This window comes from Epinephelus moara, chromosome 7, assembly GCF_006386435.1.
Source record: "Epinephelus moara isolate mb chromosome 7, YSFRI_EMoa_1.0, whole genome shotgun sequence".
Classification (NCBI taxonomy): domain Eukaryota; kingdom Metazoa; phylum Chordata; class Actinopteri; order Perciformes; family Serranidae; genus Epinephelus; species Epinephelus moara.
In genome coordinates this window covers 7392201-7419170 of record NC_065512.1, presented here as the reverse complement: position 1 = coordinate 7419170, position 26970 = coordinate 7392201, and the positions used below count along the sequence as shown (strand labels likewise).

Sequence of the window (26970 nt, the reverse complement as noted above, 5' to 3'; positions counted from 1 at the left end):
TCTGTTGCTGCAGTTTCATTCTGACGGTTTCAGGCAGTGATGAGAGGACACATTGGCCAAAATGTCTGAAACCAAACCTACGCTTTGAGTCTATGTGTCCTTGGTTGTATTTTATAGCTCTGTTAGTCTGTAGCTGTAACGTCAGGGGTGGAATGTGCCTGTAATGTAAGTACATTTACTTGAGGTACAAATTTCGGTACTTGTACTTTACTTGAGTCTTTTCTTTTTGTGCTACATTGATCCGACAACTTTAGTTACTTTACAAATTAAGATTTCTGCTTAAAAACATATGAAGAGCTTATAAAATATGATGTTTTGTTATAAACTAAACTACTCAACAGTTTATACGAGGACTGAAATGATTCTTAAATTAACTATTAAGCCAATTGACAGAAATGTGTCAATTATTTTAATTGTTCAAGTCATTTTTCGTCCAAATACATTTGATAATTTTGACTTTTTTTTTTGCATTGAACACTTATTTACTTTATGGCAGCAACAAAACTGGCTGCATTGTAACCACTCAGCAACTGAGCATGTCAATGTACATCAACTTAAAGTGCTTATTTTTGTCACTGACAGGCTCGGATTGTTTTTTTAAGTGTCTGGAATGATTACGGAAAGGATCCCCACAGAGATAGACCTTTTTGTTGCACCAGAAACAGACCCGAAATCTCCCTCACCAAACACACCAGACTCCATTTAATTAAACAGTAATTTTAGCATGTATAGAGTCAGCATATTTTCACATCTAACTGGGTGACTTAAGGGTTTATCTCAACCAAACCAGAGTTGGTGATTGTTGGAACAGTGGAAAGGTGAACCAAGATAGTTTTTGGAGTTTTATTTTGCTTTTGTTGGCTTTTAATGAAGAGTTTTTATATGATAATAAAATTACAGTTTATTTAAATGGAATCTGGTTGGTTTGACGAAAGAGATTTCGAGGCTGTTTCTGGTTAAACAAAAAAGCTCTCACTCTTTCATGTCCCCCTTATAAAAAATCACACCTGTCCCCTTCGGGATGTTTTTCGCCGTTGTTGAAAAACAACCATAAAAATATTAAATATTAATATTTTGTTCTACTTTTTTTTGCTTAAATCTTTTAACCAACTCCTACTCAGATTATGCATATCAAATATTCATTCATTTTGAGGATTTTTAACCCTTTATATGCCATTTTCTTTACATGAAGTCACTGTTACTTTTATGAAAAAAACATAAATTATGAATTACTTTCTCTATAATAAATGTTGGATGGAATTTTTTTTTCTAATTATCACAGTCTGGGATATGTGAATGATTAATAACAACACCAATTTTGATGTGGTTTTTTTTGTGCAGTTTCAATTTTTCAATAAATACCAACACCTTTCCCCTTGAAAAACAACCATAAAAATATGAATATGTTTTTCTACTTTTTCTTTGCTTAAATCTTTTAACCAACTCCTACTGGGATTATCTGCTTTTTTTTTTTACTATTCTTGGGTCTCTCTAACCAACCTGACTGCCAGAGATAGAAAAAAATCATGTTTTTTTATGCAAATTGAAGGGGAATCAAAAAATGTCGTATTAATGGGTTTCAATGGGGACATTTTTCGTCCGAGAGGGCATGGTGTCGTAAAAGGTTGCCATTTGTGTATTTTAGGTCTGATTTAGGAGCGGCTTTAAAATTTCAAAAATGTCACCAAAAATAAGGTTTCTGACCAAAAGTCATGCTATATGCATGAACACAGCCAAAGTTATCAAAAAATAAAAACTGAAAAATGACTGAAAAGGACGTTTTCCGTCCGAGGGGGACCAGAGGGTTAACAGAAAGGTCTGTCTCTGTAGGAATCCTCTCCATAATGTTATCAGACACCTATAATAACTTTGAGCCTGTCAGTGGCAAAAAGAAGCACTTTGAGTGGACATACAGTGATGATGCATAATTGCATGTAGGGATTACATTGCAGCCTATTCCCTGTTAGCTGGAGCAGCATTAGTCATTTAGACACAAAAACATGACTCTAGGTTTAAAAATACCATAGTTACCCATAACTTCAAGTTGTTACAGAGTATTTTTCTCAGTGTGATATTTGTACTTTGACCTAAGTAAAGGATCTGAAAACTTTGTCCATCATTGTACAGCTCTGTAGTTCTTATATTCCTTTTGTCTACGTTGTGATTTTACTCCTAATTGAGTGTCGAAGGTTAGAGAGACAGTCTGTGATTGTGGGGCGTATATAAATCAAACACTCTTGTCAACTTGTCCCACTTTGTGATTTACGCTGATAAGATCAGTATCAACCTTTCATATACAAATCATGCTCGGTGCAGATTAATTATTCATGCTAGGACATTAGTATGCTGTGTTGTGTGGTTCATTATACGCCGGCCCCTTATTGTGTTCCGGAAAGTCAACAGTTCTCCCCGTGGTGCCGTGCCTCGACAAAGGTGGCCATGTATGCGCAGGCAGGCCGAGCACTCAATTTATCAACATCACATGATGTACAATGGAGCCATTAGCTGCTCATCCGTCAGATTCAAAGGGCAGCCGGCTCAGCTGTCAATCTCACATTCAGGAGGGAGGCATGTGCGGTGAATACGGAAGATGTTGTCTTTTTTGGGGAGGGAGCGGGATGTGAAAGGGGCTTTACAGGAAGGTTTGTCCGTTTGTGTGTGTGTGTGTGTGTGTGTGTGTGTGTGTGTGAGCTCTTCTGACAGGAGCGTTGCCCGGATCTGCACTGACAATAAGAACAGAGGAGAGTGTGTTGATGAACTCAATGGGAATTTTTGGGACTTTTGCTCCAAATTAATCCCAGTGCAACTTAATCAAGGACCCCAAAAATCCTCCCAGCGTCCCTCTGGGGTGGTCTTTTACCCCCATAAACGTATATTTTCAGGGGCAGGAGGGGGACACACAGGGGACGAGTTTTATTTTAAGAGTTTTATTTGAATGAAAATAAAGAAATTTCCACCACAAATTAGTTCAGAAAATTCACCAGAATGCAGGACATGTCATCTTTAATGCTCAAAATTTCCCCCAAACCCCACATGTGTCCCCACCAATGCTGATTTGAAACCTATGCCCTTGTTTACCCCCGTGCTGTCCTCCTGCAGTGGCATGTGGCAAGACAGTAGAAGAGCTGAATGTTTCGAGATCCAGTGAGCTTTGATGCTGTCTGAGTCACATGTCAAGGACAGGGATGACTCATTTTGAACTTTATGAACCTCTATGGAGAAATCTGGACCGAGGGAAGGGGAAAAATATGGGGGCTTGTCCCAGAATGACGCTATGCTGAAGGAGATGGCACAAAAAATGAAGATTTACATGTTGCTGCTGCTCCCTGACAAAGAAATAATAAAAGAAATGTTTAATTTGTTGCAGTTAAAGGGTGCATGAGTTATGTAAATGTTTTCAAATGTGTTTCATACCAAATGGAAAGTGTTGTCTCTCTTCCAGCAACAATAACTGATTGTTTTGCAGCAGTTCATTCTGTATAGCAACATGGTGTCCTTTTATGCAGAAAGTATTGCTGATGAAAAAAGCGGGACTTATTCCACGACTCCTCACCCATTTTGTACCCTCGGCCGTGCAGGCGACCAGCGACGTGTCCCATTGAGCATCAGCACTTAATTGGCTACATTTGTCTCCTCTGATTCAACTCTCTCGGCCCCTTGAGGATTTATTTTTGGATGACACACAAAGACAGACAAAAAGGGAAGTACTCCAGTGTCTGTTCTTCGTTAATTAATTACGTAACCAATCACTTACGCAATGCAGTTTGAAGGACGGTGGTGTATGAGAGAGGCTTCTCTGTCCTCCCTGCAAGACTTCCACTGGGTGCTTTGTTGAAGTGCTTATCAGCAGTGTTGGGTGTTTTCTGTTTGTCCTCGTGGGTATGTGCATGTAGAGGAGGAGGCATGGATAGTAGAAACTTAGTGAGGAAGTGGGTGTGTACATGCGTGACAGGGCAGACAGTGAGTGTGCATGTTTGTGTACATGAAAGAGACAGAAAAAGGTAGAGATAGAAAAGCCTTTTATCTGGTTAGCGAAGGGTAAACAGGAAAGGATGGAGCCCTCAAACGATTTCCTCTTCCTCTAAAAATTTCCCTTTGTTTACATCTGTCCATCAGTTGCACATATTGACAGCAGGGAGACAATTTTAATTAAAACTACATCAGTAGTGTATAAACAAGCAAGTGTTTTTATAAAAAGTGTATTCCCGAAAGGAGAAGAGAAACGAGGAAATGTAAGAGTAGTTCCGTAGTTCTGTGCCTGTTTAAGTTAACAGATCCATCTTTGTGCAGCTCTGAAACATGCAAATAATAATGTATTTGTACCCCAACGATTGCACTGCAGATCCAAAAGTCCAATCTTTATTTTTCTGATAGCGTTTGATTATGTAAATGGTTGCATCTGTGAGGAATCAGTGCAGGAAGTGCAGGAAATGAAGAGGTAAATATTTCATTTTTGGACTTTAATTACGCTGCACAATCAGTTTACATGCCTGAGCTTTTTCACATCTTTTTCTAAGTTTGGTTCACCACATGGGCGTCGTGTTTTTTTAGTTATGTGCTCGCTGTTTATCAGCACTCTGGATGAGTTTTATAAACTCCCCTAGTGCTAATACAGGACACTGAAGTGCATAAATGTAAATTCAAGACACTGAAGGTTGTACACGTTAGACCTTGTACCTTATCTTGTTAGATTCAGCCTCTGAGTATTTGCCTGAAAACACTGAATAATTAAATTCTTCTCCATCTATTGAGCATGTTTTAGTGGTCTTCACTAGCAACACAGTTTTCTGCCATTTTGAACCCCTGAACAAGAGACCTTTGGAAACACTGCTGACCCCCTTTTAGTTTGAAAAACCCGGGGTTGCATTAGACATTCATGTTAGCTAGCTGATTCGGTCTTATCAGTCATGATGTGACTTAAAGGCATGTGTCTTTAAACATTTAAGCTAGGTCGACATAACCTTTGTGATTTCATCAGTACTCCTTTACCATCGCCATGTCTTCCACTGGCGATGGGTAACGCTCCTGATACCACTCTAATATGTCACTGTATTTGCTTTGAGATTGCTTTGGAGATTATTTCTGAAACATTGACGTCGTTTCAGTTTTAAAAGGCAGATATGTGGATGTGGATTCTGTGCCTCACTCACGGGTAATTTTACATTACTTGTTGACGGAGTAGTTGAACCATCATCTAACCCGGGACCTCTGTCTTTTTCTCTCTGCTGGCCGTCAGTGCCTCATTCCAGATGTTTTGGATTTTTTTTCTCCAGGAGATCGAGCCTCTCCACTCGTAGCTCTCTCTCTGTTGTGTGCATGGTGTCCTTGTCTCAGTGCAGATTGGAAAACCCCCTCAAGGCAAATTTGTGATACTGGAAAATCTAGATAAAATCGACCTGACTTGACTTCAGACCATGTCCTTCCAGTGCTGGGGTTCAAATCTTTATTTTTAGAGGGCTGCCTGCAAACCAGCTTAATTACCAGGATGAATTTTGACATAGTACGTCTCTGTAAACCATGGATATGATTCTACGGTTAATGTGTGGTTAGATTTAACCACAGAAACCACTTGATTGTGATTAGGGAAAGCACTGGTGGCACTATACTGGCAGGAAATTCAGCAATGGGTCACTAAGAAACATCCAAACATTCGGCTAAAAAGCAGCTGTTAGAACAGGTTGCTAAAAAACAACCAGTTTTCTCTTGTCATCTGCAGCGGTCTGCAGCTTACCAGTCGTCTTGCCTAGCTGTTACGTCATCCACAATCCCCTCCACCTCCCGATGAACACTGGTATCATACATATGAAACATACAAATATAATATATCCATGATTTGCAGAAACTTACAACGCCAACATTTTCCTCTGGTGACTGGGCTGCTCCAAACACATTCAGACAGCTTTCTCCTTTGTGTCTAATATTTCATTTTTGTCTCTCCCACAGGGAAAGCTGCATGACGCCAGTCAGTCCAGAGTCCTGTTCCCTGGTCCAGGCCTTCCTGGCTGAATGTCCACGCCGCCTATTCCTGGGTCATGCCCAAACGCAGCTAAAGACGGGCCTGCAGACCCAGGAGAGACACCTCTTCCTCTTCACCGACACACTGCTCGTCGCCAAGGCCAAGTAAGTTTCCTTCTGCGTGTCTTGTGAAATGACAGACTGAATGAAGGAGTGTGTGTTTATGTGGTTGTGTGAGTGAGACAGAGACGGAAAATGGAGACAGGAAGACATAAACAGGAAAAAATACAGTGAAAAAAATTCCTGAGAAACAAAGAAGCAACATTTCATCTCGTTGTTTCTCCGACACTGATCACAAAAACAATTTGTAGAGGTTGGCGTTACATCCTGGTGCTATCTTTCTCTAAATTCTTCTTCTCCTCTCTTCGCTGTGTTTTTTTTTTTTTTTTGCCTCTCCCTCCCTCATTTTCTCCCCACTATATAATTATTTCCAAGTCAATTAAATCCATATGAAGCCTGGCTCAGATCAAAGCCACACTGGCCTGCCTCTGGCCTACAGTATGGGGCTCCCCACCCACAAACTGCCACACACACATGTTCAAAAATAGAACCTTAAAGAGCACATTTATGTTTTTGAAGTCCACTAACACACACATACGTGCTCTTACACACACATAAACACATAGGCATGCAAAGACAGACACAGACTTCTACTCTGTGTACTTATACTTACTGTACACACACACACACACACACACACACACACACACACACACACGTCAATGCAGACACAGTGGGACCTCTGTGGTCTGTCCTGGGAGTCATGTGCCGGTGGGTGGAGCTGACCCTTCCAGCACAAAGAGTATACGCTATAATTGGCCATTACACTGTGGTTGAACACAGGGTGAGTTTGAGGAATGTGTTTTGGTATGTGTGTTTTTGATAGAGGAGAGAAGGAGAAGAAGTTAATTTATGTGTATGTGTGTTTGTGTGCCTTTATGTCTGTGTAATAGCAGGCAAAGTATGTGCCTTTGCCACATGTGTGCGTTTGGAGTTTTTCCCTGTAATCACAGACGCACACTTGTGCTCAACATGCCTGCTAAAAAAAGCTAGATCTTTTAATAATCTGAGTCTATATAAAGCATTTTTGAAGGACATGTGTTGCATGTGTTATTGGTTTGTGGAAAAATGTTCTACAAAGAAAATTAAAAGTTAGATTAAAAAAGTAGGGGATCCCAATTGGCTCCTTGTGGAACCCCTTGATAAGAGACTTTCCTGTTTTATGCATTCTTTTAGAAAGGAACCCTCTGGTGTTTCTTTTTTGCAAAATAAATCTCCTATAATTGACGAGCTGATCAATACATTTTTACATAATTAAACAAATTTTATAATTGATTAATCATTTTTAGTAATTTATGAAGCACAAAGTCCAAATTTTTACCTGTTCATCTTGTCAAATGTGATGGTTTTTCTGCCTTTTCTGTTTCATTGTATATTAAATATCGTCGAAACAAACTCTGTTGAGATTTCATGTTGGGCAATAGAAAATAGTGATGGGAACTTTTTACTATTTTCCTAGATTTTGTAGACTAATTCAGATTAATTGGCAATGAAAATAGTTGTTAATGCTGCTTTGCATCATCCGGCTGATTTTTGCAGGCTCTTGAGCTCGAGCTACAGATTTTACTTCATTATATTTGTGTGCCCACCGACACAATGGACACAAAAAATGTGGAAGCGGATTGAGAGAGACAGCTGCCCCTTTCTTTCTTTTAAACTCAGACAAAACTCTGATTAAACGGTAAAACGGTTAAACTAGGCTGCAGCTAATCAATTATAAACAGAGATTACGTAATTTTTTTTTGCCAATTTCTCACCTCAGATGTTTTCTAAAACATATTATAGTGCACTTTTTAGCTGTAGTATGGTTGTTTGTAAAGACACAGTGATGAAATAAGACAAATAAAAATGCCAAATGAGCATGAATCGGGAGTTGTCTTTTAATTTCACATTTAATGGTGAGCACATTTACAAACAGTAGCTGACAGTCCTTCATAGTATACCCCTAATGTGGCACACTGTGTTTACTGCAGGTCTCCCACTCACTTCAAAGTGAAGGCCCAAGTCCGAGTGTGTGAGATGTGGACAGCCAACTGCATGGAGGAGGTGTGTGAGGGAAGCACCAACCCAGAGAAGAGCTTTGTCATGGGCTGGCCCACCTCCAACTGTGTGGCCACCTTCAGGTATACACATTCATACAACCACACACAAACACACAGCACAACATAAGAAAGTTGTTGACACTCAAAATGAGGAACACCTGAGTTTTATTTTTCAGTATGACCTAAATTCAATCAAACAGGAACAATTCATTGTAATTTCCTCTTATATAACTTCATTCAGTACATCTGCTTGCATTGCATGACAGTTATTCATGCCACGCATACTAAACATATTTCCTAAAACGCCTCTCTGAGTCACTCCAGTATACTTCTGAAAGAGCACACAGTGTTCAGAGGTGCAAATGCTCATTATAGAAGGGAACTAAAAACTGAGCACGCAACCACAAAGTCCTTAAAACCCTTAAATGCGATGGCAGTTTCCAGTTGTAAAGCCTCTCGATCCAACCACAGTGAGACCAGAGCAGATAACCACACACACACAGCAGGCACGAACATGCAACACACATACAAGTTCATTCATATATTCGTGTGCTGTATATTCGCACCTTAGTCAGTCATATAGGGGCATTTGTACTCATTAGCAAACACTTATAACAGTTTCCATCAGCAGGAATCCAGTCATAGCTTCGGGTGAAGTCTGCGGTATAAGCCGGCGGGAGTTACATAACAGAGCAAGCAGACAGTTGCTTTTGACATGATTTCCTCTGATCATGTTTTATCACTCTCTTTACTCCTCTTCAGCTCCGAGGAGCACAAGAACAAGTGGCTGGCACTCATCAAAAGGTAAATGTTTGGTTTGTCCCTTGCTACTTGTCTGCAGTGGTTTGTTTTAGACGTGTTTTATAGCTCATCTTGTAAATCAAATTTCCCCCACAGGGCGGGAAAGATTAGATCTGTGTGGTGCAGAAGGGATTAAATAGAAGCCAGCTGAACATGAATGAGAGTAATTACAGTGAATTGATATTTTACATGCTGGCATTAACTCTAATTAGTCTCCCATGTCACAGTGATGAACTGACCATATGAACTTACATTCACATGCTGTTTTTATTCCAACACTGACCTCTTCTCTTTGTGTTTTCCCTGGAAACAGTCGCATAACTGAGGGGAAAGAGAAGGACGACCCAAAGACCATCCCTCTGAAGATATTTGCAAAGGACATTGGAAACTGTGCATATGTAAGATTCTGTTCTTTCCTCTGTGATTTTATTGCTTCTATCAGCACTAACATGCCGTTTGATTTGCTGAATCTGTCTTTTGGTGGGTAATTAATGACATCATTATGTAACACACAAACAGCTCGATATTTCCATAATGTTTCCGACATGTTTTCGCCAGGCCAAGACGCTTGCGGTCAGCAACACTGACAGCACCACTGATGTCATCCGCATGGCTCTGCTGCAGTTTGGGATATCGGTGAGTAACCAGAGACCACTGTTCATACTCAGCTCAATGTACAGTGACTGCACTTCAATGTGATGTGTCGAGTAGCTTCTACAATCCTGCCAAGTCTAGAAATAAGGTTTTTCAGCTGGACAGTGTCTATTATTTCATACCTTCATACATTCAGTGGGGTAACTTGTGTAAAAGTTGAGCTAGATTTTTTTTTTCAAGGTTTTTATTTGGAATCTCACCATAGCTATCTATTTTTTATTGATTTATTTTATTTAAAATGGACAATATACAGTTTAAAACATAGATATCACCATTTGATGCACCGCACCAGTTTATAGCTTCAAGCTGATTCACATCTGGAGTCACTTGGCAGGTAAAAACTCTTAGTAACCGAGCTTAGAATTTATATCAGTAAGTTTGTGCAACAGAGCAAAAATCGGTTGGCTAAAGTGGAGCTGGTTTACACAGTAGTCTCAAACCACTCAAACAGCATTCTCTGAGGTTTCTTTACACCACAGATGTGCATTTACGAAGGTGAAGACAGGCAAGACATGGAAAAGTATATCATAAATGTTCATTTAAATGTATAAATGAATTTGTTTCAACCCAGTTTTCTTGTCCTCTGTCCAGGGTTGTGTCAAAGACCACCGCTTGTGGGTGAACTCCAGTAAGGACGACCCTCCGTACCCTCTCATCGGTGAGCCCAGCTGTCATACACATAATAATGTAAAACCTTCCTGCATCGGAAAAAAATGTGGCTATTTAAAAAGAATGAAAAATATTATTTACATTTAGCTTTTACATTTTTTTTACTTCTAAGAAGCTTTTAGGAAAGCTGCTTCACCTCCAGGACCTATTGTGCTCATTTTCAGACTTATATTTGTATTTAAGGTTTCTGCTTGAACATATGTACATGCTTTAATGTTCAAAAAACACTTTATTTTCTTCATACTGTCTGTGCTGGAACACCTGTAATCACCCTGTGTCTGAAACGCTCCGTTTTAGCGCCTGTCACTTTAAGCCCCCCTTCCTAAAAAATGTCCAGTCTCCTCTGATTGGTCAGCATTTGCGGATCTTCTGCATCTCTGCACTTTATTGCAGCCGGGGAATGACTGCAACAGAGAATAGCGCCTCGTTCTACAGTGAAAATTCACTATTAAAAGCCACTTAACACAACAAGACTTGTTCCAACATTGGCTGATTTAGCATGTAGCTACATGTAGCAGTGTATGTAATGCAAAAACTTGCAGAAGCGTGCCTGGAGCAGATGACCATACAAAAAAAATCTTGCACAATTTGACGTCAGCTTGGAGCCAAAGTAGAAAAAGACTGTTTGGAACAGAGAATTCAGAACAGTCTGAAGTCTGAGGTTTTTGCTCACATGAATCACTTTCACATGTTTTACCTCATTATTTGAAACTTTGGTCACGTTTAATATGAACATCCAACAGTGTAACACTAAATATATGATAGAAAAAAGGAGAAACTTAATATGTTCCCTTTGAAGTAAACAACATGATCTTGTTGATGTGCATGTATGCTCACAATTTTACATCTTTCATGAATTCATTTAAGTTCAACACAAACCTCCTGTCTCGTGCAAATATTTTAGAAAAGCCAGGCAGCACTAATGCAGAGAATACCCAAGGCGGCGGTCACGACTGCATCAGCAGTACACCCAAAACTCAACATCTGGGAGCATTTCAGAGCGGCTAGTTTTCTGTCACACTGGTATTTCCGCGACATTCCGGATCTTTTGTTCTCACACTGAATCCCCAACATCCCGACTCCAGATTCGTCTCTGCGTGGCACGAGTCCTGCCTTAATTTTTATCAGATTTCTTGCCTTAACTCCTCGCTCCGTGCGCAGACTGCACATACCAGACCCATGACCTCTAACCTCTGGACTCTGACCTCTCACTCAGGCCACGAGTTTCCCTTCAGCATCAAGATGAGCCACATTCGGGATAGTGGGAGCAGTGGTGGAGGCCTGGGAGGAGGCGGAGGAGCCGGGAGGGATCCAGCGAGCCCCACGGACTGCCCAGGGGTGCTGCTGCTTGACCAGTGTCTCCCTCCAGACACCCAGTGCCAGTTTATCCTCAAGCCCAACAAGGCGACTCTGGGACAGGCTCCACTTATAGGTAAGACAGTTAGTCAGGACTGTGGGGGGGTCAGATCCTTTTCATGAGGTCACATGGTGAGATTTAGGACATTTTTCTGGAGCATGCCAAGGGTACTATCAGTTGACCGTCTTTGATGCCACCAAAGGAATGAAGCTTACTACGGTGGCCGATGAGAAAACGTGAGTGGGCCTATCTAGAGCCAGTGTTTGGTTTGTCCATTCTGGGATACTGTAGAAACATGGTGGTGCAACTAGGTGATCTCTGCTGACAAGGATCTGCTCCCTGTGTAGATATAAACGGCTCATTCTTATTTTCAGTCATTTATACGCTTATTAAACATGCTGATTATATTCCATTTCTGCCAATAGATGCCCTTAAATGCTCCGCACCGGACCTTTAAAAGTTAAACCTACAACGAGCCAACAGGCAACAACCACTGTCAACAATGAAAGTATGTGTTGTGCAAAAAGAGCTGTGAAAAATATTAGTTTTTTTCATCAACATGATAGTTGAGGTTTTCAAATCGATGGTTTGGTCGTGTCAAGAATTCGTCCATGAATCAAATTCTGAAACCACAGGAAGAAATATGAGGATACAGAAGTAATAATGCAGAACAGAAAGTACTTCCTCAGAATTTGTTTCACTTATATAACATCTCATCTCGCTTTGTTTGTGCTCGCGCTGGACGGTCCGTCGTGTTGTTGGCGCTGAGGATGAAGCAGTCGGTGAGGAAGAAGAAGAAGAAAAGGAGTCAATGAGAACGGTGGGAATGAATATTGAGCGGACGAGGGGTTAGAGCGGGGGTCAGGAGAGACGGTGCGTCAGAATAAGAAAAACATCAGACGGACAAAGAGGAAGAAACCCCAGAAGGGACAGATGAATGTGAGAATAGGAAGATGGAAAGTGAAAAGAGATGACACAGCTATTGAGTAAGTCTGAGGGCCAGCGGAGGTGAAGGAAAAACAAACAACAGACTGTAACAGATAGAGAGAGAAGAATTCACAGAGGGAAAGTGGACCTCAGAAGTGAGAGGGACAGAAAGATGAGGAGGAGGAGAAAGACAAACAAGAGGACAGGAACGAGGATGAGTAACGGGGGCTCGGGATGGAAAAAGGAGGGGATGAGGTTGAGAGGAAAACAAACTGAAGAGAAAACGTGTGTGTTTTCCAGTGAAGAAGGCCGCAGCTTGCACACCGCAAGATTTGCCTCAGATTCCTTTGCCTAAAGCATAACAGCGTCTTACATAATCCCTCCATACCAGCCAGCTATAGAGGCTTAATCGCTCACGCCCAGCCTGACAGCTAACGAACATGTGTTTAATGGCTACGGCAGAAGCCCCGTCGCAGGCATTTGTTCTCAAACAATCCTGCAGGCACTCATGTCTTGAGTGTTAGAAACTAACTGGAACATGGAAAATTAAACTTTGATGATGCTTAGTTTTCACCTGATACTTTCCACATTGCTCCAACATACTGTATTCAAACCCACCCAACATGATACCTGATGTCAGTAACACCGAAACACCACTTTTCAATACTGTCATATAGGACTGGGCAATATATCAATATTGATATGATGTGAGACAAGATATCGCCATCTGTCCTGGTTCTAAAGGCTGCATCACAGTAAAGCGACCCACATTTGAAAAGATAAACCGAGCAGCCACCCACAGAGACTGTGTGTAACTTAAGTACTGTAACTTTCCAAACGGACCACAAATCACTCAAGCTGTGTACGCTTTGTTTGTCAAAACATAATGGGCCCTGGTGGGCGAGGGGGGGTTTCCTCTGTGGGCTCTCGCCGCAGCTGCAGGAATTAAGTCATTTCAGGTTAGCCTGGCTGGGCGAGATATGATGGAGAAGGAGTGAGCAATGCTGCTTCACCTTTAAGATACAGAAGTATTTAACTGCTGGAATGGAAGATGGTCTTTTTTATAAAACTGGGGTATCTATGCAGTAGGAATACTTTTGAAACTGGTGCTTTATGACCGGAGAAAACAGAGAAAATGGCTGTGGCGTTTTGATTTTGCTCAAGAGGTAACAAACCTCCAACTACCAGAATGCACTGTACTGCACCGGACCAATCAATAATGCTCGTCTGGCTGTTTGTCAGCCTACTGTGTTATGGTTCTGCACATTGATAGCTCTAGGTGAGCATTTGTTTTCATTTCAAAGTGAAACAAGCATTGCTTTATTTTTTTTTTACATTCATTGGCATTCCTTTAAAATTTGCATCACCAAAACGGCTCATTGACTTTTCCTGTTTTTAAAATCTGGCCCAACTGAATTTGTAATTGGATAACCCTGGTATAGAAGCTTAATATACAAACCAACCCACAAACCATAATTATGCTGTAAATTCAAGGCAAAGATGGCGTCCACTCTGGAGTCACGTCAAGTTTATTCATAGAGCACATTTGCCAGCAAACGTTCTCTAAAAGTGCTTTAAAAGAGATGGAATTCAACAGAGGAAGGAGTAAATGAAAACAGTCATACATTTCAGAATATAAGTAAATTAACAAAAGCATACATTATCTTGATAAAGTCAAGACACAAAAAAACAAAATAAAATACAAGCAAGTAAAAACCAGCGTGTGGTCATGGTCAGGCATGTCATCATGATGATGATTATAACAGAGAGAGATGGGTCTTAAAGGTCCAGTATGAAGGATTTAGGGGCACCTGTGGGCAGGAGTTGAATATAACATTCGTGAATTTGTCGTCATTAGTTTATAATCACCTGGAAATAAGACTTGTTGCCGTTTATATCTACATACAGAGCAGGTCTTCTTCAACAAAGTCCACCATGTTGTTTCTACAGTTGCCCAGACCGGACAGTGATGGACGCAGTACTCGGATATTTTACTTAAGTAAAAGTACCACAGTGTAGAAAAGGACATAAGTATTGGCAAAACTATATATACTTGAGTAACCAAAAGTAAAAGTACCTATGCAGACTGGCCCATTTTAGAATAAAATACATCATGTCATTGATGCATTAATGCATTCATTGCTTTGACATTGCGGCTGGTAAGAGTGGAGCTCATTTGAATGACCTTATATACTACTGGGCAGTTTAACCTGTAATAATACATCATAATTTATCAGCTGATTTATATTTTGTTTTAATAATCTGACTTTGCAGTAACGTAACTAAGGTTTTGAAATAAATGTAGTGGAGTAAAAGTATAAAGTAGTAGAAGATTGAAATACTCAACTAAAGTACGAGCACCTTAAAATCGCAGTGCAGTACTTGAGTAAATGTACTTAGTTACATTCCACCACTGAGAGCGTACAACCAAACACTGATAGATAGTGCTGTTTGTGTTTTAACGTCAGCCACTGAAGTCCTCGCTCAGTTGGTTTCAATCTACGTCTCAAAAATATTAGTGAGCACGGGTCAAACTTTCCCCCATTAAGTCTGTTTTTACAGATCACAACTTTTGCATGGGAAGTGGTGTACGCCTCTTTCAGGCCTCTATTACGTAATGTTTAGAAATGACACCCCAGATCTGAGGAGTCGAAAAGGTTGTGGAATAGGAGAGTTTGTCAGTAGCCAAAATTCTGCCTGTCAAAGAGCTAGATCACCATTACAGCCCCATCGATCACAGAAATACAACCAAGCAGTCAGACTTCAGGGTGGTTCATCCTCTGGAGCTGCCTGTGCTGCAGTGTTGATTTATTAAGGGAGCTTAATGTGGAACATCTCAGCATCTAACCCCATTTTTGTTTATTTATGGGAGGAGGTCTTCAGATTAAAACAAGTAGGGCACTTACTGCCCTTGCAAAACATCATTTTCTGATCTGGCATCTCCAGTATCAGGATATTGCCGATCATTTCCCTCTAAAACGCTCATGATCATTACAAATATGATAGTAGAAGATTATGGTGGGTTGACAGATGCTGCCCACCCAGTCGACAAGTAGTCTCTTTCCTCATTCTCCAACACCGCTCGCCGACTAATGATGTAACGCCTGATTTACAGCGAGGTCATGTTTGTTCGATGATGGGGAGGCCGCCTGAGAAGTGCCAGAGCAGCCCACTGATTCTGTTGCTGTTGAAGTGAAGTGTGTTTGGGCACGGCGCCACGGCAAATCATTAAATGCTACATATTTCGTGGGGCCGTTTGAGCTGGTGGGTCCTCCACCCTGTGAAAGAATCCTTGGTTTGTCAGGAGAGTCCCACCCTTGGATATAAATCACAATTACTTTATCATGTAAATGTTATGATTTCAAGAAGATGTTGTTACAGTTTAATTTTACTGCAGCGACCCTTTTAAAGATTTAGTGCAGATTTACAGACGTCACCAGCAGCTCTCAGAGGTATTTGAGAATAGCTGCAACCCAGAATAAAATCATCTCTTACATATTTCTCATATATTAATCAAGCTTATTTTTTATTTGGTTAAACGTTTATGTCTGTTACAAGATCCCAGAGCCCAAGGGGACGTTTTCACATTGTTGTTTTGTGCAATCAGCAGGCAGAAACCCAAAGATATTTTCTTACAAATATGAAAAACATAGAAAAGCAGCAAGTCTTCACATTTCAGACACTGAAAGAGATAAAATAAGATCGATCTTTTATAATCCCAAAGGACATTTTTGTGCTGGAGATTGCTCAAACATCAGAACAGAAATAGCAATGTTTAGAAAAAATAAAGTATGAGGAGTAAAGGCAACACAAGTGCCTAAAAGAATTAAGATTGATTTTAAAAAGTAAACTAAAATAGAAAGGAAAGTTATATTAGCATGATATTGAAAATGATTTTGCATAAGAACCGTTTTCAGCACCTCTCCATAACAGATATTCATACAGAAACTAAACCCTGCAGTCGTGTGTTTAAATTCGATAGTTTGTTTTCAAGTTGTTCAACAGACAGTAAATGTTTGATGTACATTCTTGTTACCATGCCCTTGAGTGAACGCACAGTGTGCAGTTTCATAACTGCAGGAACATACTGAGATGTTATGTCACAGAGAGCATGTCGTGAAGACACACCTGCAGACAGACACAGGTAAACATTGTGACTTGGCACCCCTGAGCAAATTCTAACAAGGAGCACTCAGTCACACAGAGCCTCGTACAGCGTGAAGACAAGTCTATATGTATTTCGCTCAAACACTCATCTCACTAACTGGGTGTTGACTGTGGCTGTGAGCCTTCCATTCTTCTGCTATCTGCATGTTAGCGCTTTCAAAACCCGCCTCGCTACAGGAAGCGACAGCCTCTGAGGTAACAACTTGACAAAGACTTGGATCATGCAAGAAGACGTTTCTTGTTTCGGTGAATCGTTGTAAAGATCTATATAAAAAATAAAACAACTTGTGAACGCACCTCAGAGAAGCTCAGACTCCATCTCGCAGGACTTTCATGCCGATGTTATTCCTGTTCTGACGCAGCCAGTCAGAGTTGATTCCACATCTTATTCCTGGCGGCGGCATGCGACAGTGACACTGACTTCACTGATGTACCGATCCGTTCCTCTTCACATGAGCTTCTGTGATATCGTTGCGGTGACGTTCTGCAAGAGCCACATGCAGAAATCATCTGGGGTTTTAAGAGCTAAAGTATAGTCAGGTTTCACCTCTAGGGCACCAGTTATCAAATTACGTTTGTCTTTGGGCTATGACTAATAACGCAAAGTTGAGTTATGGCGTTAATATATGTCTGTTACTGTGTGTGCAGTTTATTAGCCTTTATTAACATGTGCAAATGTTCCACCAGAACAAGTTCACACTGTTTTGCGAGACACTGTCACTGCATCCAGTTTGAGCATTTTTTTGTAGCAGAGTGATAACGTGTGCTTCTGGAACTTTCTGTAGCGCTGACAGGAAGTAGGACTTAAAACACTGAATCGGTGGTTCTCTCTTCCTCAGTCTTTCTTTCAGTGTCTTTTTCTCAATCTCACCCAAAAAAATTAAGGTCTCAATATTTGGACAGATGAAGCATTTATGTGCATGCTGAAAAAAATCACAACCTACCTTCTCTGACCCCGAGCTCTAAAACATAAACATTACAGAAGCATTACATGTGCTGCTGCAGCTTTGCAGTTCAGTGAATCATCTGGCTTTGCTGGACGTGCACTCCAGTGCCTTCGACACGCATTACTCAAGCAACAGCAGTTTGCTTCATGTCTGAAACCGCAGCTCACCTCTTCCTCTTCGTCTCCCCACAGAGCCTGGTCAGCAGAAGTCTTTTAAGCGGAAGAGGTCTCTGATCAACTGGCCTTTCTGGAGAGGCTCCAACACACAGCTGGACGGCCTGCCCCTGTCCCCGACCTCGCTCTCCCCCACTCTGGGACGGCTGTTCGGGCGACCCCTGAGCTCCGTCTGCTCTGCGGACCACGGCCTGCCCAAGCCTGTCATGGTGAGCTGAGATGAGGTCACGCAGGACAGCAGGAGGAGTCAGGGTGTCTGGAGGGTGGAGGGTCGGGTGTATTTGGGGAAAGGGAGTGTAGTGGTGTGAAAGCAGATCACTACTACTCAGAACAATACTTTGTCATTTAATGACGCTAACCGGAATTGTAAATTAAAGGAATGATGGACATTTCTAGAGAAGTGAAATCCCGATCTGTTGAATAAGCACAAGTGTTTCCTCTCTGATCATGTGGTGCTCTAATGAACTCTTTCAGAAAGGCCAATCAGGAGCTACGTAACTATTTAAAGGGGTTGTTTGGATCTTTTGAAGTAGGGTTGTATGAGGTACTTATCTATAGTCAGTATATTATCTGCAGTAGATGGTGGTCAGCACTGCAAGGCGAAACGGTGAAAATACTCTCCATATAGCACACACTTAGACCGATATAGATTTTTTTCTGAACTATCTTTTTAATTTGCTAGTTTTGTTCTCCTGTCCACTGATGTCTTCTTCCTTTTGTAGATAATACAAACCCATTAGAGGCTGCAGGAAATGTTTCAGACAGTTTGATCCTATTTGTGCAAATGAAATTCTAAATCTAGGAAATGATGAATGAAAAACAAACAGCAGGAACAAGAAAGCTACATTTGCATAATCCAGAAATCCCTTCTTTTCATTTGGTTTAAAGCATTACTGGATTTATGAGCAATCAAGTGCTTTAAACATTAAATGCTTCCTGTTAGTACAGCTCTAGCTTTTAAATTCTTAATTCTGTCAGTGATTCAAAGCTGCTAATTTCTCCACGCTGTTAGAAAAGTTCCTCTGTTGCATTCAGAATATTGATAAAAACATTAATTTCTTCCCTGCAGGACATGCTGGTGTTCCTGTACCTGGAGGGGCCGTACACCCGGGGCGTCTTCAGGCGCTCAGCTGGGGCCAAAGCCTGCAGGGAGCTTCGAGACAGACTGGACAGTGGCAACGAGGACCCGGAGATCACACACCAGTCTGTGTTCGTCATCGCCGCCGTCCTGAAGGTAACACACAAACACACTCAACCACACACCGACCCGTCACACAGGTCTGAAACCAGACAACAGAAAGCAGGGGCGACTGATGTGCGTCCAAAGTCACAGACGTCCAGACAGGATAATCTGTCTGTGCACAGCCAGGCAGGCTGCCAGTCACACACACACACAAGGTGCTGCATTGTTCAGCATCCAGGCCAAACAGCCGTGGCAGCGCAGGGCGTCCAGGGAGCAGCTGAGGTGGTCTGAGGTTTCACGCAGAGCTGATTCATCGCACTGCGTTATTGTGCTTTACCTGTTCTCTGCACAATGCACACAAATTGTTCCTCACAAGAAAAACACAATGCTGCGAATCAGTTAGTCCACTGACAGAGAAGTTCTTGATGCATTCATTAAATTATGAATATTGATCTTGATGTCGTCTTATAATTCGTTTTTTTAATGGATCTGTTTAGATATGAAACAACCCTACACAGGATGTTCTGTACTTTGGTGTCTTTGATCTTGTTTCCACTTTGTCTCTTTGACAGTGTAATATTTTACTTGTTGACCTTATTACCTTGACGGCTATTTCTGTTAATGCCTCAAGGTGTTTCATGCACCAGATGACCTCATTTCTGCAGCACTCTGAAAATGAGTTATTGAGGTCTTTGCAGATATTCTGGAACTTAAGCTCGTATAGTGGTAAAGGTTCTTTCAACTGAAATGACATAAACCATAAACTTGCATTTATATCATTTAGCTGAAGCTCTTTTTATTCTTGCATCCAGGACTTCCTGAGAAATATTCCGGGCAGCCTGCTGTGTGTGGATCTGTATGAGCAGTGGATGGAGGTGATGGAGGGAGAAGGAGGGGAGGAGAGGATGCAAGCTGTCCAGAGGTAACAACTCTTTCTTTAAACTCTTAAATAAATAGGCTGCACATTTACTGCCATCAATAGCACACAACATGTTGCTGTCTCTTTCTAACAAGTCACACAGACACAACAAGTCACACCGATGTTCGTCACACAGACGGGCGACAAATTTAAGGAAAGACCTTAATAAATGAGAGTTCTGTGAGCTCGCGGTGGCTCAACACCTCACTGTGACACTCTGTTAGTTTTTCCTGTAATTTTGCGCTGTTTATGTCTGGAGACGGAGAGAAAGGCAGAGAAAGGGCGTCGCTTCAGCTCCAGAGGCAACAAACTGAATTCCTCTCGCTTAGGGAAATAAAAAAACATGAAAGCAACAATGAAAATGTTTGTGGAGAAATTCCTGCGGAGCCTGAGCTCAGCAAACGTCATGACAACACACACACACACACACACACACACACCGTGAGAACACGAACCAAAGTGTTTCAGGATGTTTTAAGATTGCTGTAGTCCTTTAGTTCACACGATGTCCATCTCCTTCCTTCCTTCTCTATCATTCTCCCTCTCAGGTTGCTCCACCTTCTGCCCACCGAGAACCTGCTTCTGCTGCGTCATGTGGTCGCCGTGCTGCACTGCATCCAAGGCAACGCCCACGACAACCAGATGAACGCCTTCAACTTGTCCGTCTGCATCGCTCCCAGCATGCTTTGGGCTCCGGTGCCAAGCACCCCTGAGATGGAGGGGGAGGGCACCAAAAAGGTGAGAGGGAACACACACACAGACGATGTTGAATCCAGAAAACTGAAAATACCCAGTGCACGGCAAAAAAGACAGAGCTGGTACAGGTGTGTGTGTGTGTGTGTGTGTTTGTGTTAGAGAGACCTGCTGAGACAGTGTGCAAACTCTGAGGAATTTAACATTTCAGTGGAATAACAGAAGCAAACTGCCTCAGCATGAGTGTGTGCGTGCTGCTGCGGTGTATGAAACACGTGTGAGCAGACAGACAGACACTCGAGAGTTTGACAGACAGGTAAGAAATTGAGAATTCACCGACACAAGTTAACCGTGTGTGTGTGTGCACATATGTGTTCGCATTCACCCACAACCTCTGTTAGCCTCAGAGCTGTTTGTCAGCAGGCGGTTTCCCTGAGGATGTGAGCGTTGACCTCCCGGCAGGAGCTGACCCACTAACACACAGCTGTAACACACACACATATTCACATGTCGTCCCTGACGATCGCTCATGAGCTACAATCACAACATTCTTACACTCTGCTGAGCTTGAAAAACTCAAGTTTAGGGCAAGACTTGACAGGAAAGAGGAAAGCTGCACAGTTTCATGGTGATTTACTGCCAAGTACACAGGAAAATCTAGCTGACCACTTAGAGGATTAGGTCACCATTAAAGGGTTAGTTCTCCCAAATTACAAAAATCCCTAATTTTTTCATTGGCTATGGTGGTATCTAACTATACAGACAGCTTTGGGTTTATTTACTCAGCCTTCGAGACTTTATCTGGGATCTAATTTACATCCTTTAAGTTATATTTGTCCTGAAAATGTCTGCAGAGCCGTCGTCCAGAAATGTGTCTCACATTACACACGTCCTGTCCAATGAATGTTGGCAATGTACGTTTCTGCAAACTAAGGATACATTGCATTTGCTGTTTTGTATGTATGTAGGTATTTTGTTACTATTTAGCAGATACGCTGAAAGGTAACATTTCAACAACACCTTGGTTAAAATGAAGTTAGGTTTCGGCAAAAAACACTTGGTTATGGTTCGGAAAATATTATGTTTGCCTTGAAATACCCAGTTTGGTGGCTTAAAGCTGCTGGACATGCAGCAATCTCGGTGAAAAAACAACCACTTTTCATGGCGCTATCCCAGCAGGAAACGCAGTGATGTCTCTGCAGAAACAAAACAGCTTTACATGGCACTGTCTCGCCAAGATAAGCAGTGATGTCTTGGTACAAAACAGCCGCTTTTTGTTGCACTATCCCCGGTGCGGGACAAGGACCAAAGTTAAGGCAGCATGCAGGAGAGAGTGGTGTTAGCGTCTAAAGCCACACCCTGTTCTTTAGTCCGAAACCCAATCACGTGCTTTTGTCGTTGAAGGAAAAAAAAAGTCAATTCACAGTGTTGTACTGACGTAGTGCTTTTATTTTGAAAGAGACTGTATGTAAACTTTGAATTTCCTGTGAAAACAGAAGTGTATTTTGAAAGAAGACAATGCATGTAACAAGCAGAACATGACACAGCGTCCCAGAACGTCAACAACCAACACACCCAGGGTACCTTGCACGTCGTATGTGGACGTGGAGAGTCCATGACCAAACGTCGATATGTGACGAGGTCGGAGTGAGAATGTGTTGCCCCAGCGTCAGGTTGCTAAAAAACACCCATGTTTAGTGGCTAAAAAGCCGTTGGAAGTTGCAGGGAGGAGTCACTAAAAAAAGGTTTTGTTGTTTGTTGGTCTCTAACAGTGGTCTGCAGCTTGGCAGACATCTTGTCGAGGTGTCACGCCATCCACCGTCCCCTCCACCACCTGATGACAATGTTAGCTTATATGCTACATCACTTTAGAAACGTTTAAATGATTCGTATTAAACATACAAACATTAAAACGTACAATGCCAATATTTTCTTCTGGTGACTGGACCGGACATTTGATCGTAACAGAAACCGACTTGCAAATCAGAAATTAGTTTTAACTGGAGTTAAAACAGTTTGTGGTCCTCTAGTAACTTTGAATCCCTCTTTTTGTATTTCTGTGACTCAAAGGTGAAGCAACATTGCTCATTCCTTCTGTATCATATTTTGGCCGGCTAGGTTAACCTGAAATGACTTAATTCCACAGCAGCGGCCGCAGCCAGAGCCCACGGAGGAAACCCCCCCCCCCCCCCTCGCCCACCAGAGCCCATCCTGTAGTCATACACAGCTTTGTGATTTGTGGTCTATTTGGAAAGTTACAGTATCTCAGTTACACACAATCTCTGTGGGTGGCTGCTCTGCTTATCTTTTCAAATGTGTGTGTGTGCTGGAGGTGGTTGAGGTTCGTTGAGAAAACATGCAAAGAATTTCCGACAGAATCCCGCGGCTAAGTGTGTGATTTTAGCGGAAAAATGTGTCGCCGAAACACCTTTCTCCTTCACACACACACACACTTGTCAGCACAAACACCGTCAATCCCCGTCAAATACCTAAATATCTTTCACAAACACTCCCCTGATAACTCTTTCCCTCTCACACACTGCCTGTTTGTGTGTGCGGCCGCAGCGCAGGCGGCCTTTTTTCTGGGAAAAAACGTTTAAAAAATAACAAAGTGAGATTTCGACATTTCCCTCCGTGGTCAGAGCCGGGGCCAAATTAAACTAGCGTGGGCTCCTGGCTGTGTGATGGCCAGTTTCCAACCTTGTCTGGAGACACGTGAACGCTCAGTTTCAGCCAATTCAGTTTAGTCTCTTGTTTCCCCTCCTTATTTCACGCAGCGTATGATTTAAATGTTTTTGGTTGAAAGTAGCCGAGGTAAATACAGCTTTACTGTGGCTATTACTTAGGATGGAGACAGAGAGACAAATCAGCCAGAAGGACGTTGTTTTTCTCTGGAGCTTGGCTCTGGAAACGTCGACCAAACTTTTGTTTTTCTTCTGCTTTTTGTTGTGACTTTTCTGCACAACAGTATCCAATAGAGGACACAGATTTCTCCTTGCAGACTGCTGGATGTATGTGTTGATGAATGACTCACTAACACACAGCTGTGACATCTCCTATGTGCACATACTCACGTTCATGCACAGATATTGCTTCATGTATCCTGCAGTGATACTGTAGAGACTCAACCTGCGTTCACGCCGCAGAAGAATATTTTGTGAATGATACGCAGCAGAACAGGTGAGAGAGAGTTTAAGATAACATCCTACTGAGTACGAGAATAAAAAGAAGCTGTTGTGAATGGGCCGTTGATGGATGGCTGAAAGTCTCCTGGATGCCCACGGGCGCTTTCTAACAGTGCTCTGTATCACGTAGCAGCTTCTCTCTGAGTGACACTGAGGAATGCTGAGTGAGTGATGGAAGGAGGGCAGGGAGGCGAAAGGAAAGAGAGGACAGCAGGTAAGAAGAGAGAGAATCAGGAGAGGGAAGTGGAGAGGAAACTTAGACGTTGTAAAAGTGGTGAAAACAATACAAGAAGGAAGAGAAGGCCTCGGTCATGAGTTCTGGTATCAGCATGTTATCTTTCATATTGATAGCAGATACACCGCACACAAGACGGCTGAATTGCTTCTTCTTTTAATTTAGTTTTCGCCCACGGCTTAATCAGGTTCAGGTGTACAGACCCATATGTGGACTCTGCTCAGCACATGATCACCCTGCTGCTGATTGGATTCAGTGCAGCTGCAGCCTTGTTAAAAGCACCTGTGCATTGTGTTACACAACAAGAGATGAAGACATGTGCTAAGCATGCTTGCAACATTTCAAGTGAAGACTAAATCTTAAAAGGAAGCAATTCAGCCCTCTTGTGTGCTTATTTGTTATCAATCTGATGCTCCTGCTGTCACCTGCACCAAGTTATGAGACTGACAGCGCTGTGCACGAGGCATGTGCTTTTGAATGGTGTCTTTCATGTCAGATTATGTTATATTAGCTTATGTTTGTGGCCAAATGGGTGTAAAAAACGGTGTCATCAACAAAACTAGAAGTTAATATTGTTGTAATACTCAAGATGTACAGTCTACTTCAAGTGCAACATTTAGAGTCAACAGGATATAAAGATAGAGATTTTTTTAATTTGTTTTTTAAAAGGTTTTGTATGTGACGTTCAGAGCATTAATTTAGCAGCAAACCACTATTTGCTATGTAAATATATGGGGGAGTGATGGCGTCCCGAGCAGAGAGTCAAGTCGTGCAACCTCTGTGTTTGCAGTCTGCATGGATGTGCATGTGAGTATCCCACTGGCTAGCTAATTGCCATTGCTGTGCACTGCGCTCATACAGTGGTTACTGCTGATGATGGTGGTCTAACCCACAGTTGTGGGATGGCAAAGTTGCTGAAGCACAATGCCCACCCACACTGCCTGAAGTCTCTAGTTGGTGTTTGTAAGGTTTCGTGAGACTCTGGTCAGTTCATACAGTGAGGTCAAGAATTGGTCTCACGACAATGACATGGCTAATATGGGGGGTAATATCATCACACATGAATATAATTGGGCTCGTTGAATCCACAAGGGTCTCAGATTTCCAGTCAGACCCAATTTATTCCAAGACTGTTAATGAACCTCAGGCGAAAACAGCACTGCATAGGAGTAGCATAAAGTGTCATCAAGGGGAGACTCATGGGTACGCATAGAATCCATTTTCATTCAGATATCTTAAAGCAAGAGATCAAGGGACCCCGTTAAAATGGCCCTGCCAGTTTTTCCCTCGCCAAAATTGAGCCTAACATTAGAGGGTTATTCGAGCCCCTTCCTGACAAGCTAGCATGCCATGAATGGTACCAATGGATTCCTTAGGTTTTCTACTTTAATATCAGAATAATTTCCACTCTCGCTTTAAACCAGCCTCTGGGAGACAGTAATGTCAGCCGAGGACATCAGACATACCAGCCCAGAAACTTCATGTCCCCTATAATTATGGATTGATAAACACATACTTGCCAGTTGCCTGTTAAAGTGCCTGCCACATGATGTTCTCTTCTGCCGGAATGAGACAGTCATTACGCTGTGTAAACACTTTATTACATAATTTAAAAAAGGAATGCGATGGTGGAATGTTATTGTGCACTGATAGCAGACAGATGTCACAGAGTGGCCACAGTATCTAAAGATATCTCACCTGTAATCACAAACAGGTTTCGGCAGATAGTGATGTAAGGTGTGCAGATACAATACAGACTCATCAGCTAAAGGTGATTAACCTGCAGACTTTATCAGTGTCAGCCATGTTGGAGGCAGAGAGGAAGGAGGACAGACAGATGAGACATTTGGGCATTCATGTGCTCGTTATGTAAGTATGTAAGTGTCTGTCACTGCAGGTAATGGATAGCAGAGCTGGGATTTACCCATAATCCAAGTCAAATGGGGCCTCAGGAGTGTCGTACAGCAGCCATTAGCACATGTGGTATCTGAAGAGATGTGGTGTACTCACAGAGGAGATAACAGAAAGTTAATGTTGCATTTGCTCTCTGGTAAAAAATAGTTAGGGATTAACGATGACTTATTATTAAAGTAAAATAACTGTGGAACTCATTAAGTTATGTAACAGTTCTCATCTCCCGTCATCTGTCAGATAAAATGTTTCTTTTCCATGCTTTAATCCAAAGTTTGGTTTATTATCAGACGCTTAAAGTCGTTTTATGCCTTTGTACCGACGCCTGCTGTGGCCGAAGGTATAATGTGTTTGGCTTGTCTGTCCATCTCATTCTTGTGAACGCGATATCTCAAGAACAACTTGAGGGAATTTCTTCAAACGTCCACCTGGACTAAAGGATGAACTGGTTAGATTTTGGTTGTCAGAGGTCACTATTACCTTGCATCCATCTCATTTTCAAGAACGCAGTATCTCAAGAACTCCTTCAGGGAATTTCCTCAAATTTGGCACAAACGTCCACTTGGACTCAGCGATGAACTGGTTAGATTTTGGAGTCCAAATGTCACTGTGACCTTGTGTCCTGCTCAGTCTTGAGAACGCAATATCTCAAGAACGCCTTGAGGATTTCTTCAGATTCAGCATAAAAGTTAGATTTTGATGGTCAGAACAGAAGTCAAGGTTACTGTGACCTTGCATCCATCTTATTCTTGTGAATGTCATATCTCAAGAAGGCCTTGAGGGAGTTTCCTCCAATTAAGCACAAAAGTCCACTTGGACTCAACAATGATCTGATTAGATTTTGGTGGTCAAAAGTCAAGGTCACTGTGATCTTGCATCCATCTCATTCTTTTGACTGTCATACTTCAAGAAGACCTTGAAGGAGTTTCCTCAGATTTAGCACAAACGCCCACTTGGACTCAAGAATGATATGACTAGAATTTGGCAGCTGAAGATCAAAGGTCAAGGTCACTGTGACCTCACAAAGCATGT

General features: G+C 41.9%; 2 protein-coding genes across 3 annotated transcripts in view; one reads left to right on the top strand and one right to left on the bottom strand.

Annotated features, from left to right (window-relative positions):
• Positions 1-26970, bottom strand: part of il1rl1 (interleukin 1 receptor-like 1) — a 331020-nt gene that overhangs the window by 95452 nt on the left and 208598 nt on the right. The gene's annotated exons all lie outside the window — the stretch shown is intronic.
• arhgap20 (Rho GTPase activating protein 20) overlaps positions 1-26970 on the top strand; it is an 85840-nt gene that overhangs the window by 51318 nt on the left and 7552 nt on the right. For both annotated transcript variants that reach the window (XM_050049191.1, XM_050049193.1), the window contains exons 3-13: positions 5944-6120; positions 8049-8198; positions 8880-8921; positions 9232-9316; positions 9477-9554; positions 10164-10230; positions 11458-11673; positions 17831-18021; positions 18882-19046; positions 19808-19917; positions 20463-20652. In XM_050049191.1, coding sequence (XP_049905148.1) covers positions 5944-6120; positions 8049-8198; positions 8880-8921; positions 9232-9316; positions 9477-9554; positions 10164-10230; positions 11458-11673; positions 17831-18021; positions 18882-19046; positions 19808-19917; positions 20463-20652 — 1471 coding nt within the window. The remainder of the gene's footprint in view (positions 1-5943; positions 6121-8048; positions 8199-8879; positions 8922-9231; positions 9317-9476; positions 9555-10163; positions 10231-11457; positions 11674-17830; positions 18022-18881; positions 19047-19807; positions 19918-20462; positions 20653-26970) is intronic.